The sequence below is a fragment of the Camelina sativa genome, chromosome 11 (assembly GCF_030686135.1).
Source record: "Camelina sativa cultivar CO46 ecotype springtype chromosome 11, ASM3068613v1".
NCBI lineage: Eukaryota > Viridiplantae > Streptophyta > Magnoliopsida > Brassicales > Brassicaceae > Camelina > Camelina sativa.
The window spans coordinates 45,636,079-45,650,295 of NC_141890.1; the positions used below are offsets into that span (position 1 = coordinate 45,636,079).

At 33.5% G+C, this 14,217-nt stretch overlaps 2 protein-coding genes, 1 long non-coding RNA gene and 1 pseudogene across 4 annotated transcripts; 3 read left to right on the top strand and 1 right to left on the bottom strand.

Annotated features, from left to right (window-relative positions):
- Positions 1 to 1,917: 1,917 nt before the first annotated feature.
- On the top strand, positions 1,918 to 4,670 carry LOC104726192 (putative serine/threonine-protein kinase PBL16). Its single transcript, XM_010444997.3, is given in 7 exon segments — positions 1,918 to 2,353; positions 2,853 to 3,172; positions 3,336 to 3,471; positions 3,553 to 3,689; positions 3,781 to 3,904; positions 4,059 to 4,476; positions 4,478 to 4,670. Coding segments are annotated over 7 exon segments (1,242 nt in total). The 5' UTR covers positions 1,918 to 2,289; the 3' UTR covers positions 4,521 to 4,670.
- Positions 4,671 to 5,688: 1,018 nt separating this feature from the next.
- On the top strand, positions 5,689 to 8,258 carry LOC104726193 (putative L-gulonolactone oxidase 4). Its single transcript, XM_087475952.1, has 4 exons — positions 5,689 to 6,471; positions 6,900 to 7,161; positions 7,267 to 7,368; positions 7,459 to 8,258. Exons 1-4 carry the CDS (start codon positions 5,812 to 5,814, stop codon positions 8,172 to 8,174), a joined length of 1,740 nt encoding a protein of 579 aa, XP_087332078.1. The 5' UTR covers positions 5,689 to 5,811; the 3' UTR covers positions 8,175 to 8,258.
- Positions 8,259 to 9,227: 969 nt separating this feature from the next.
- Positions 9,228 to 9,797, bottom strand: LOC104726194 (uncharacterized; annotated as a pseudogene). Its single transcript, XR_015571414.1, has 2 exons — positions 9,352 to 9,797; positions 9,228 to 9,256 (listed from the first exon to the last, which is right to left on the bottom strand). The product of XR_015571414.1 is annotated as an uncharacterized LOC104726194 (transcript).
- Positions 9,798 to 10,960: 1,163 nt separating this feature from the next.
- LOC147935482 (uncharacterized) lies at positions 10,961 to 12,130 on the top strand. Its single transcript, XR_015571108.1, has 3 exons — positions 10,961 to 11,574; positions 11,737 to 11,822; positions 11,910 to 12,130. It is a non-coding gene; the product is annotated as an uncharacterized LOC147935482 (long non-coding RNA).
- The last annotated feature ends 2,087 nt before the right edge of the window (positions 12,131 to 14,217 follow it).

Here is a 14,217-nt window from a genome sequence, read left to right on the forward strand (position 1 = left end):
ATTCTTCTTTCATTCCTATTAAATCTTATATTTAATTATTTTAATTACTATTTAATAGATGAAGTTAATAAAATTTTAGATTTTTTTAGCATATAATGTGATTTATAAACGGATATATATTAAAAATTGATATTGATAACCAAACAAGTATATCCATATATAGAGCTCGAAATACATTTTTGGAGTACAATAGGTGTCATCACTTTTTGCCAACTTCGGTCGGGTTTTTAATTAAAATTATAACCGATTCAATTATCTGGATCCTCCTTAAGATTTCCGAATATTTTGGGCCGGTTTTTAATCCATAGCATAATTATTTACATCCAATTAATGCTCATTCTATCTTAGGAAATATCTAATTTGTATGCCAAATTTTTAGGACCGAGTTTGACAAAAAGAATTGATAACCCAAATTATGTAATCTCATCCTCAATCACATCCCTATAATATAGCAACTAATTCAAGATGAATACATCTTAGGAAATATCTAATTTGCGTTTAACAAACGATTACATATTTGGTAAGATCTTATTAGCTTTAAATGTACATTATTAATCCAATAATATCAATTGAGAATCATAATAAGAATATGTCATATCATAAACATTCATTCCTAAATCATAACTAACAAATCGTAAAATGTATATTCTCAACTTGCGAATCAAGAGTTTATACAAAACTCTACCTACAACCGTTAACAGTATATATATCAACAAAATAATAGATCCGTGGTGTAGCACCGGGTAAAACCTAATTAGTAAATATTAGGTAAGGTGTCTACAAGATATTTCATCTAATTATATGCTAGTTGATGGCTTGATGCTAATTGATCCACTAATCCTCTTGTTCCAATTCTACGAGGTAATATATTTTGTAGATAAACATTGTTTGACAAGGAAAAATGTATAATCTCTAAGTAACAGTATAAATCGTTAAATAGGGGATACACCATTCAAGTATACAAACAGTTAAAAATTTTAGACAATACTGTATCTTTTTCTGTTTACATTTAATATTTACACAAATAACTACTTTTCCAAACTTATTACATACAGTATTTGAAAGCGAGAATTTTGTTTTTTAAAAAGGCCCTAATGCATAGTAAAAAGTTTTGATATAATAATGGATTGGGGTTTTCTTATTATTTGTTTAAGGAAAATATAAGTTTGTCGACAGCTCTACTTTGTGAGTCACTAATGGGTAAATGACCAATGAGCACATCTGTTTTTGAAGAAATTAGCGGATATTAAACATGTTGAGCCACTTTGTGAGATTATGCACTAAACACATTGTATTCGATTAAACTGAAATGTGAACACAAATCAATAAACCAAAAAAAATATAATACTAATGAAAAGAACAATAAGAAAGAATTGGAAAAAGGAAAAAAAAAGAATTGGAAAAAGGCAAAGGCGCACGCTTAGACAAAAAGAAAGCGATCTGATAAAACAAACAAAAATAAAAATAAAAAGAAGGAACCAAATAAAAGAGAGTTGTGGTTTTCAAAAAGAGCTTCATTCATGCGCACTATTAAACCCAATCAATTTGGTTTTTATTTTTTTTGGTTCAATCAATATTGACGTCAACCAAAATCTGTTGATTTTACAAAATCGAATTGTTTGATTATCAATCTTGAAGCCCTAGTATAATAACAGTGAATCGAAAGAGATTAGGATTTGGTTTATCGGAAACGAAATCTAAACCAGAAATAGGAATGATAACCGAACCGGACCGGGCCAAAAGAAAAAACAGACCAGAGTAGACTGATGTCTTTATCGTTTTTTTTTTTTTTTTTTTTTCTCTGAATGAGAGTTTCTGTTTTGATTTGTCAGTGGAAAAAGAGAGAGAGAGAGAAGTTGAGGGCCCATCTCCGCCATAGCCAAAGACCTCTTTCTCTCCCACCTCTAGTCTCTTCCCATCATTGCCCCCGACGAATCTCCCTTCTCTCTCTCTCTCTAAAAGGAGAAACAAAACATTTCCTTAGTGTGTGTGTCTCTCTCTTTCATCATCTCTTTTAGTCTTTACCTTTTGTTTTGGTTCTTGGAAAAAGAGTTAAGAGAGAAACAAAGAAAGAAACCAAGAAAAAGAAGAAAAAAAACAGAACAAAAAATTCCAAGAAGAGAAATTGAGAGCTTATGTTTTCTTTTTGGGCATGAATTTGTAACTTCCATATTATAGCTGGGTTTTTTCCTTTTTTTCATTTCTTGATAAATTTAGTAATCTATCTATCTATATATATATATATATATATATATATTTGTCACTCTGTGTGTGTTGTTTGGGGAATAAATGGGAAACTGTTGGTGTAGCTTTGAGCCCTTAAACCACAGAGTCTCTGCAAACGCTAAATCAGGTTTCCTTTGTACCCTCTTCTCCTTCTTATTTTGTTTTTTTTTTTCTCTTTTATGTTACTGTTATGGCTGAAAATTACAAGATTTACTTAAGGGTTTTTATCCGAAAAAAATCTTGAGCAAACTCAGAAAAATCTATCGGTTATAACGCCTGATTATGCTCTGTTTATATTCCCCTTTTGAGACTTTTTTTTGTTTTTTTTGGGTTCGAAACTTTTTCAATTAGGTAAGTTTGGGTGTTTATTGGTAAGCTAAGATTCGTTTTCTCTCTATTCTATAAGTTTGGACTCATTTGTTGAGAATTTTGACTTACTGATTCTTTCTTCTTTAGTCTCCTTCCATTTTATCTCTCTCTTTTTGTTTTCTTCTAAATTGGTCAAAGTCTCATTTTAAATTATATTATTCTACGTTCTTGGATTTTTGGACCCCTAGAAGAATCAAAGTAAAACTTAACAAACATTGGTTTCTTTGTTGTCTCTTTTTGTGTGAAACTATATGTAGAGTCACCAAAAGAACAGAGTCCAGCAGTAGAAGATAAGCATATTAAGGAAGTTCATAAGCTGCCATCAAACCCAAAAGAAGTTGAGGATCTAAGACGTGACTCAGCAGCGAATCCTTTGATAGCTTTCACATACGATGAGCTTAAAAACATCACAGATAATTTCAGACAAGACAGAGTTCTTGGTGGTGGTGGATTCGGAAGTGTTTATAAAGGTTTTATAAAAGAGGATTTGGATGATCAAGATGTTCCTCAACCACTACCTGTTGCCGTCAAAGTTCACGACGGCGATAATAGCTTTCAGGGTCACAGAGAATGGCTGGTTAGTCTCTCTCTCTGTCTTTTTGCTTGTCTTCCAAGGTTCTCAACTGGTTAGAGTTCTTGGTTAAGCTTTATTCATAGCTCTATAACAGTTTGAGGTCAAAATGGGTCCTTAGTTTGCAGCAGAGGTCTCTGAAATTCTTATCTATCCATGTTGTGTTTAGGCAGAGGTGATATTCTTGGGGCAGCTTTCACATCCAAACTTAGTGAAATTGATTGGTTATTGCTGTGAGGATAGTCACAGGGTGCTAATCTATGAGTACATGGCTCGTGGTAGCGTGGAGAACAATCTTTTCTCAAGTGAGTTTTTAGAGTTCTTAAACTCATTTGTCTTCTTGAATTGATAAGGAAGTCTAAGTTATGTGTATCTCTTCTTGGTAGGAGTTTTGCTTCCTCTTCCATGGGGAATTAGAATGAAGATTGCTTTCGGAGCAGCGAAAGGACTTGCCTTTCTACACGAAGCAAAGAAACCAGTCATTTATCGCGATTTCAAAACCTCCAACATTCTTCTAGATATGGTTAGTAGTAGTATTAGATCAAAGCCCTTCTCTTGTCTAGTTGTCTGTTGACATAATTGTACGTGGAGGTTTCATATTGTTGTTGTACCAGGAATACAATGCCAAACTATCTGATTTTGGACTTGCCAAAGACGGTCCTGTAGGAGATAAATCGCATGTTTCCACTCGTATAATGGGAACTTATGGCTATGCAGCTCCTGAATACATCATGACAGGTGAGTAATACAGTCTGCCAAACTTGCAAATCACACGTTTCTAGAATGTACTCTGCATCTTGTCACAGCTTCTACTATAGCTATTTAAAACTTAAAAGGACAACACAATGACTTTGTGGTATTTGGATTCTTTCTGATGATGTCTTGGTGACAGGTCATTTGACACCGGGGAGTGATGTATATAGCTTCGGTGTGGTTCTGTTAGAGCTTCTAACAGGAAGAAAATCATTAGATAAGTCACGGCCTACGCGTGAGCAAAACCTCATAGATTGGGCTCTTCCATTATTGAAGGAGAAGAAGAAAGTCTTGAACATTGTAGACCCAAGAATGAACTGTGAATACCCGGTAAAAGCGGTTCAAAAGGCTGCAATGCTAGCTTACCATTGCTTGAACCGAAACCCGAAGGCTCGGCCTTTAATGAGGGACATTGTAGATTCCTTAGAGCCTCTTCAGGCAACAGAAGAAGAGGCCTTACTTGTCCCTACTGTTCAGAAAGCAGTAATTACTATTATTGACGAAATGCCTAAGAATGGATTGAAGAAAGTTGAAGAACTGAAGAAGGTTGAAGAGGTGTAGAAGGTTATTGAAGCATGATGTTAATTCACATTGTAATTGATCACTTGGTTTTTTTCTTCCCTTTAATATATACAATTTGAAAAGTGAAAACTAGATTGTGTTATGTGTATTTTGACTAAATACAGATTAAGAGAGAGATACAGAGGTTTGTGAATTTTCTTCTTCTAGTGAAATACAGAGCTTTTGAACCTTTGTCACATTCTAATTGAGTCATCTCTAAACAGCATCGTTTGGTTCATACCAAAAAAAAAAAAAAAACAAAAGATATATATGATGGTTTCTTACATTCTCGTTAATATTAGATATGGATCCACATCCGCTTCATAATTTGATTTATTTATCATTCTCTAATGTGAACTGGTGATGTGCTTAGAAGATTATTAGTAAAATTCAAAATTGTAGACAATCAAGAATGTGAAACCCGTTTAATTTATTTTAGCCATAAAAATATGCATAGTTAATAGAGAGTCTACAAAAGGCTAGCTCCTATTTTTTTTAATTTTTATACAATCGTATTTTTTAAGGCTTAAAGTTAGATGAGGTGTTTTGTGGTAAAGTTCAATTTCATCAGGTGTAGTAGCTTAACGAGAAATTTTTGTCATTTCTTTTACCCATAAAAACTCAAATAATTAATAGAGGTCTATGTATTCTATGGATGTAAATCCGGTTTAAAGTCAATTACATATCATGTTCTAAAGAGTACTATATATGTTATGTAATTAAAAGCCTAATAATATAGCTAGCTAGGTCCAATGTCTAAATAATTAAGTTCTTCTCTGAATTTCATTTAATGATTTTATCTCTTTTGTCTATGGAAAAATTATTTTGAGAATGTGATGATGTTATCTACCATATACCACAAAAGCTCAAATTACAGGTCAGCTTTTAATATCTATTTTTTCATCAATTAAATATGATTTTGTACTGTTTATTCATTATAAATCGCAATTGTTCCAATAATATATATTTTCTGCATGAACCACAGTTAACCTGTACTGTTAAATTGTTTATTTCACACTATCAAATAAGCTGTCACCATTAGAGCCATGAAAAAAACTGTTATGTAAACATACCACAAAAGCTCGCCATATAGCCGATTCCATGTCAGCTCTTAATATCTATTTAATAATACCATGTGATGATATGTTGAAACTTAAAACTGTTACGTACCATAGCACAAAAGCTCATATAGCCACATGTCGGCTCTTAATATCTATTTAATAATACCATGTGGTGATATACTGAATGGTTGACACTAAGAGTAATATAGAGACGAGATCATGAGAGGCTTCCCAATCCCTTCCAATTAGTCTTGAAAAGTTTCTTACAACATGGCTTTTTGGCTAAGTTTGATATTTTGCTTTTTCACATTTGTTTTCTCAACTCCACCGCATGATCCTGTCAACTGTGAGTCCGGAAACACGATATGCACAGTGACGAACTCGTACGGAGCCTTTCCTGACCGTTCTATATGTGAAGCGGCAAAGGTGGAGTACCCAAGAACCGAAGCTGAACTGGTCTCTGCGGTTGCTGCAGCAACTAGAGGTGGCCAGAAAATGCGGGTCGTGACTCGGTACTCTCACAGCATCCCCAAGCTGGTTTGTACTGACGGCAAGGACGGGATTCTCATAAGCACCAAGTTTCTAAACAACGTGGTGCGAACCAACCCTGATGCCAAGACTTTGACGGTTGAGAGCGGCGTGACGTTAAGGCAACTGATCAAAGAAGCGGCTAAGTTGGAGTTAGCTTTGCCATACGCACCGTATTGGTGGGGACTTACAGTTGGAGGAATGATGGGGACCGGTGCTCACGGAAGTTCACTGTGGGGTAAAGGAAGTGCGGTTCATGATTACGTGACCGAGATAAGAATGGTGAGCCCCGGTTCTGTTTCTGAAGGGTATGCAAAAGTTTGGGTTCTTAGTGAGGCTATGAATCCTGAAGAGTTTAACGCAGCCAAAGTTTCTTTAGGCGTTCTTGGAGTTATCTCTCAGGTATATATAGATCACTTATTAGCTGCTTTAATCGTTTATAATTAAAGCGTATCTATATTGTCAAGGATCCAAAAATAAATATAAAAGTCTACTGTCTACATATCACCGATCTACTAAGGTTACGGCACATCCTTAACGCCACAATTAGTGTGAGCGTTTGAAGTATATTGCGACATTGTAGGTGATATTATGCATATTTTTATTTTCAGTAATTTTCAAATTTTGATTAATCGAAATGGATTAGTCACATGTAAAAGTCCTATCGCCAAAGTCAGTGCACTCGTTCGAATATAATAAATTTATGGCTGGACAGACCTGGTTTAAAACCTGACCCGTTTTAAACTTTTGTTTTCTATTATATAGTAACGAAACTCGAAAATTCTAAAAAATTTATAACGTTTGCTTGTCAATCGTATGTTTTTGGGAAGGTAACTTTCAAGTTGCAACCGATGTTCAAGAGATCGTTGACATATGTGATGATAAATGACACTGATTTTGGAGATCAAGCCGTGACATTTGGGGAAAAACATGAGTTTGCGGATTTCATATGGTTACCAAGCCAAGGCAAAGTGCTGTACCGAATTGATGATCGGATTCCGGCCAATGTTTGTGTTTCAGGCAATGGCTTGTTCAATTTTTTCCCATTCCGTTCACAACTCTCTCTGATTTTAGCCTTCACCAGATCGTTAGGTTTCTTTTTTTTTCATTTATCACTTCACTCATATATATAATTTGTATATAGTTATAATATATTTCTTTATTTTATATGCTTTTGGTTCATGATATGAAATGAAGAGGAGAGCGACGAGTCTTCGGGTGAGGCAAACAACAAGTGTGCGAGAGCAAAGACATTAACGTCTTTTTTGTTTAAAATCTCATACGGGTTAACTAACAATGGTACTCTCTCTTGATCGAATGATCTTGTATATCAGATTTTTTCTAACTATTTTACACATCTATTATATATTCACTTTATTTCCATGGCAGGCTTTCTATTTACAGGCTATCCGGTCATCGGACGCCAAGACCGTATGATGTCTTCCGGTGCGTGTCTAGATAGTTATCATAACGGACTGATTACGGCTTGTCCGTGGGATCCACGCATTAAAGGCGATTTTTTTTACCAAACAGCATTAAGTGTTTCTCTCACACATGTCAAAGATTTCATCAACGACATCAAAGCACTTGTGAAGATTGAGCCAAAATCTCTCTGCGGCCTAGAACTCAACAATGGTGTTCTAGTCCGCTATGTCACATCCTCTACTGCTTATCTAGGGAAAGAAGAAAAAGCTTTAGACTTTGACCTAACTTACTACAGAAGCAAAGATGATCCTTTGACACCACGTCTCTATGAGGATTACATGGAAGAGATCGAGCAAATAGCCATATTGAAATACAACGCCTTGCCTCATTGGGGGAAGAACAGGAACGTAGCTTTTGATGGTGCCATTAGAAAATACAAAAACGCAAATGCGTTTTTGAAAATAAAGGAGAGATTGGATCCGTCAGGGTTGTTTTCTACAGAATGGACTGATCAGATTTTTGGGTTAAAAGGAAACGTGACGATTGTGAAGCCAGGTTGTGCATTGGAAGGGCTGTGTATTTGTTCAGAAGATTCTCATTGTGCTCCGAACAAAAGTTATCTGTGCCGACCAGGTAAGGTTTATAGAGAAGCTAGGGTTTGTACTCTTGTAAACGCTTAAGAGTGATATTTCTAAGCTATTAATGAAAAAAAAATCATAGCTAAAAAGAATTGAAACTATATATCATGAGTGCAGTTATCGCAAGTCTACGCGTGTCATAAGTATTCATACGCGAAAATCATCATTACCTTAGTTGGTCGAATCATAACAAGGCATGCCAGCTATGATACAATTTTCGCCATCACATTCACACCTTCTCTGGAGATATGGCATGTGGCGGGAACATCTGACACCCGATCCCAGTAAAGGTAAAATGTAAAATACACTAGCTATAATCTCAAACGGTACTAGCTAACAACGTAACATGTAACAACAAGTGTGGAACGATAGGCGCCATGGGGAACCACAATCATCAGTGGAAAAGCTGGTGAAATTCATTGATAAAAATGTTCATAATAGGGTCGGTACCATGCTTGATAAGGATGGCTCCCTCATTCAGGTTTGGTTTGCAACTAGGTCACACTAATGTTATGGTCTTTTCTTTTTTATAGAAAGTACACAAAATGTGAGACAAACAGGTTGTACAGCTGATGTAAAATGTCTATTTTCATTTGAATATAATTTAACATTAGATTTAAAAAAAACAAATGTGAAAAAAATAATAACAAAATTTATTCCCAACTAGAGATAAACTGGCTTGGCCCATAGAGAATTGGAATAATGTGGGTTAGTGTTAGTAATCCGGCCCAAACCAGCTTGGCTCTAATTAGGATTGAGCTATTTTGAACCACCAAATTTGGTTCATCCTTCTAATTAGAACCACCAAATTTGGCTCATCATATCCTCACAACCTTACTCGTGTTTTTCTCGGATTTGTTAGTAGCCGGCTAATAAATTGTATACCTAATTTGTAATTTTACTGTACAAGTATTATTTTAAAATTTAATTTGATTGACCCATACGTGTTTATGAATATTGATTATTAACAATATGATTTTTTTAAGAAAAACAGGAGCGGTCTCAAATTATTCGTGCATTTAATACACTTTATTTTTCCAATAAGTTACAACAAACTGTAGTAGATTCTCAATATAACTCAGTCATGATGTCTCATCATGCCACCGGGGCGGGAACTTGGAATCCTGCGGAGAAAAAAAACACAAGTAAATCAAAGGCATGGTATAGTAAGTTAGATAGACCGGCAAAAAAAAAACAAGTAGGCTAAGCTGGGACTTACTTCCGCATTGTGAACCAGGAGCAAGAGGACTGCCACAAGCAGCAGCGACATTGACGAACTTTTTTATATCAATGGCGTCTTCGATTACTTTAGTACTGATAGCTTCGCAAACGCATTCATTCCGGCGAGGCGGACTTGAGTGCAACAAGCTTCAGATGGTCTTGGCGGAGTTGGCAGCCTCTTGTAGATAGAATATGCACATGCCCTCAGACCTTCTATGCCTGCATCATGACATCGCTCTCCCTGAATTTGAGATGCTGACAACAACATCATTACGACTAGAAACTGACAAAAGATATGTTCTTTCATTTTTTTTTCTCAAATTCTTTTTGTCTCTCTAACACATCTATGTAAAACAAAATATATAAATACAGAAATGAGAATATGAATTAATCACATTTTGCTTATTTTGGCAGTAGATCAATCTATAGAGATACGAAATTTATATCTATTAATTAGGGAATCATTTGACTTAAAGAATATGGTAACAATATCATCAACTAAAGAGATATCTATGAAAACTAGGGGGGAGTTATTAGATTCTAATTTATAAAGATTATTTGAAAAGTTCAACAAAATCATTAAAAGTGAATAAGTGAAAGATTTTTAAAGATTGCTAGAGAGTTTTGTTGATTGGTTTTCTAAAGTCTTGTAAAGTGATCCAAACAATCCATGTATTTTGGTAATACTTACAATGACTTTATTTTGTAAAGAAAGTGTCTAAAATCATGAACTAATAACATTTTTTTTGGTGGAACATGAACCAATAATATAATAATTAAATTTATTAACAATCCAAGATTTTTTTGTTTTAATTGAATAACACAAAACTTTTAATGACTTTATAAAAGTCTGAATCCAATAACACAGATTTGTTAAGATTTTAAATGACTTTTTACAAATCACGAACTAATAATACTAAACTTTAACATAGTTTAACAAAATCTTGATTTAATACCAACATATTCTACATTATATTTAAAATCTTTAAAATTTTATTCAAATCTCAAACCAATAACCCCCAATTAGCTACTTACTCTTTTTTTGGTCAACAACTTAATAGAAATAAAGGAAAATTGGAAATAAAGAAAATTAAATAACAAAATTATAACTTCTTAATTAATTTACAAAATTAAAATAGAAAACTCCTAACTATACAAACCTTTAATTGGAAAATATATTTCTACAAAACATGTGTCATAATGATAGTGTTATTTTTTTTTTGCTAAACTTGTGTTATTTTGCATGTTTGCTAGTGTTAGTAGGGAATTAATATTTTGAGCATAGTGTTAGTAGGGAATTAATATTTTGAGCAATTTGACAAATTCTTTAACGATTTAACTAAAATGTGAATATGATGAAGTTCAAGCTCTTCTTTGATTGTTTTTTACTAATCTATTTTGCATGTTTTTACTAATCTATTAATTTATACCAACTATTAGTTAAATTTTGTTAAATACTTATAAATCCTATTTCTCATTATTCACAATTTATATTGCCTTTTTCCTAACACTATAAATATTTAGGAAACCATCAAAATACAGAAAAAATGATATAAAATTTTGAATTAGATAAATTATAAGTATTAAACTATTACAGATCTTGGATTTCAGATAATAATTTTATTCATATAATTAAAGCACAAATCACATGACCAACAGAAATGTGCCACAAAGATTATGGTTCATAATTTAATTTAATTTTCATAAAATAATTGTAAAATAATGTGAGATAGTGTGCAAAAGAGAAAAACATGAGAAGGAAACAAGAATACAGTATTGTGGCAAAAAAAAAAAAAAAAAAACAATTCACAGCCCAATTGGTAAGCATTGACAGAACTGTCAAACAACTATGTCCCTAAATTTGCTTACACTAGCACACCTTCACGATCTAGCTGAAGTCATGGTATGATATATAACTTGAAAGCAAGAGCTGAAGTTCTAGGTTAAAAACAGAGAAAGAGCGGTTGAAAGATATTTCTTCATTAATTATTTTCAGATTACATCATTTGTCTTTTTATAGGAGAAGACATGATAACCTAATGATTACAAAGGTAGGTAGATTTCTGACAAGTGTCTCCATCAGTTGCACAAGATTGGTGAAGCAAGAGCAGAGAATCGGTTCCTTGTTTGGACCATAGTGTGAGCTGTAGTTGGTGTCGAGTCCGTACATTGCAGAACACATGGAGTGAACACATTTTCCTTGTTACGGTTGGAGACCAAGGTGAGTAAGCAAACTGTAGTGGGCTTGATCATTTTTTCAAGGCCCAAATTTGTTTGTTTTTGTTGTTGGACTGAGTTTTCAGTGATTTTTGTGATACTCCTTACAGATTCATCTCTTTTTTAACTATGCATATTTTGGTTTGTCATCTCGGAAATGTTGCAGAGAACACAACAAAGAAGATGACTAAAAACCCCATCAAGGAGACCCCATCAAGTCAAGAAGAAGGCTTACAGGCCACACAAACGCAAGTAAATAAGAACATAAAAAAAGTCTATTGTTTATAGAAGGTATCATTTGTCTTTAACTTTGTTGTTCATGTCTACGCATTCTTTTAGGTCTCAAATATCCACTGTCCAAAGATATCATGCGAGAGAGGATTCTTTCAGTGGAAGCAACCGTAACAACACCAACTATGATATGTAAAAGAGATAATAGCACCCACACCTATGTTATGAGAAATCTCTTACAAAAACACATATTTTCAATACTTTTTCAAGTTCTTTTGCTTAGGTGTCCACTTTTTTAGTACTATTTTGCCTTCCAACTATGATGGAAAAGTAAGAAGAAAAACTATTTTGCCCTCTCTCTCTCTTTCTCTCTTTTTTTTTTCTTTTATTTTTTACAAACTCTCTTTTTAAAAATCTTTATTGCCATTTCTCTATTTATTACCAATAAATTTTATATATATATATATATATATAATGGATTATGATTACATTTTTTCTATATTTTAATATGCATTTTGCCATATTTTCGATGAATAAGTTATATGTTATCTATTTTTATCTGAACATCTAGTCATTGATAAGTGGATGATAAATTGTGGTCTAGTTTATGGATACTTGAACATTTTAAAAACATATAAAAATCTAATCAATAAAAAGTCTGTTGGACGATTTCAGCCTTCTCAGATATTCCTTCACATCCTTCACTCTTTCATGATTCCGCGTTCGTCAAACGAGAGAGCATATTGTCTTGCTCGTTCTTCAAGATCTTTAGTTTCATAATTTTCATTTGTAAACTCTTACCCTCCGGTTTGGGCAACCAACCGTGGAATTACTTTTTAATTTTTAATGTTTAGTTGACAAAAAAAAAAATAGTGTTTAGCGTTTTATAATTTAGGATTTAGGTTTTAGGAGTTATGTGGATTCAGTATCAATATTTTGGGTTTATGGTTTAGGAGTTAGAATTTAAGGCTTAGGGGTGTTATTGGTTCTATGATTTTAATGGATTTGGAAATCCAAACAAAAATCATGTGTTATTCAATTATAGATTTAAAAAAACTTATCAAAATTATGTGTTATTGGTTATATGATTTGCAAATACTTGTTAAAATCTCATGTTATTCATTTAATGATTTGATTTTGGGTTTTAAAATCCACATTATGTTTTAAATGGATTTGAATGGATTTGAAAGTGTAAAATAGATTATTCAAATCCAAGGATAAAACATGTTATTTCAAAATCTATATGCTTTGATTTCCATTATTTATAATTCTATATGGATTTAGAAATCACATTATTCACGGTCATGAATTTGATGTTGTCATTGTATCCTGAACCCTAAATTTAATACTTCCAGAGGAAACCTTTTGACTCAATTCTATATGAATTTGATGTTGGTGTTGTATCCTGAACCCTAAATTTAAATTATGTGTTATTGGTTATATGATTTACAATTCTATATGGATTTCCATTATTTACAATTCTATATGGATTTAAATTTATGGTTCAGGATACAACGACAACATCAAATTCATATATTCATGGTCATGTGGATACCAATAGAATTTGTGAGTTCTAGAGATTTAGGGTTTATGATACAACGACAACATCAAATCTATATATTTGTGGTCATGTGGATACCAATAGAATTTGTGGGTTCTAGAGTTTTAGAGTTTAGGATACAATTGACAATATCAAATCTATATATTCGTGGTCATGTGGATACATTTTACGACTATTATTCAGTCGCTAAATTTAGCGACTATTTAGTCACTCCGTTACGACAATGTTACGACTAAATAAAAATGATCGTAACGTAGTCGCTAAATTGCGACAACATCCGGTAGTCGTCAAAATAGTCGCAATTTAACGACTACCTTACGACTCATATATAGAATTATAAATGCAGTCGTAGTCTTGTCGTTATATAGTCCCTCATTTACGACTAATTCGGTACACGCATTCAAGTCACCAATTAGGCGACAATTACGGCGGGTCGTACAGGTTGTCATATAGTAGTCGTCATTTGGCGACTACTACGCGACACTTTGGGCGGGTTGTAACGTAGTTGTATAGTAGTCGTAAAATGCCGGTATTAAAAATCATGTTTATTTCCTTTGGGGGTTGGTGTGGGGGTTGGTATACTTGTATTATGCGACTGATTTTGATTAGTCGATTGGTAGTCGCCAAAATTGGCTCTATATATACCAGCTTCACCACTTTTTCTCTCCTCACTCGTTCAAAACAAACACATTTGTGCAAAGGGAAATTTTTTTTTTGATTATTCTTATATAATGTCTGGGAATTACAATTATAGTAATTCTCGAGAGTGGATGTATAAGAGGTTCGATGAAGTGACAGGTAATTTTTCGGCGGAGTTTATAACGGGGATAAAGGAATTCATGGCATTTGCAAATA

Bases quoted from the DNA above. Each gene is read 5' to 3' on its own strand.
- LOC104726193 (XM_087475952.1), top strand. From the start codon at position 5,812: ATGGCTTTTTGGCTAAGTTTGATATTTTGCTTTTTCACATTTGTTTTC. The intron at 6,472-6,899 runs GTATATATAGAT...GTTTTTGGGAAG, and splicing joins TTCTTGGAGTTATCTCTCAG to GTAACTTTCAAGTTGCAACC. The intron at 7,162-7,266 runs GTTTCTTTTTTT...TATGAAATGAAG, and splicing joins AGCCTTCACCAGATCGTTAG to AGGAGAGCGACGAGTCTTCG.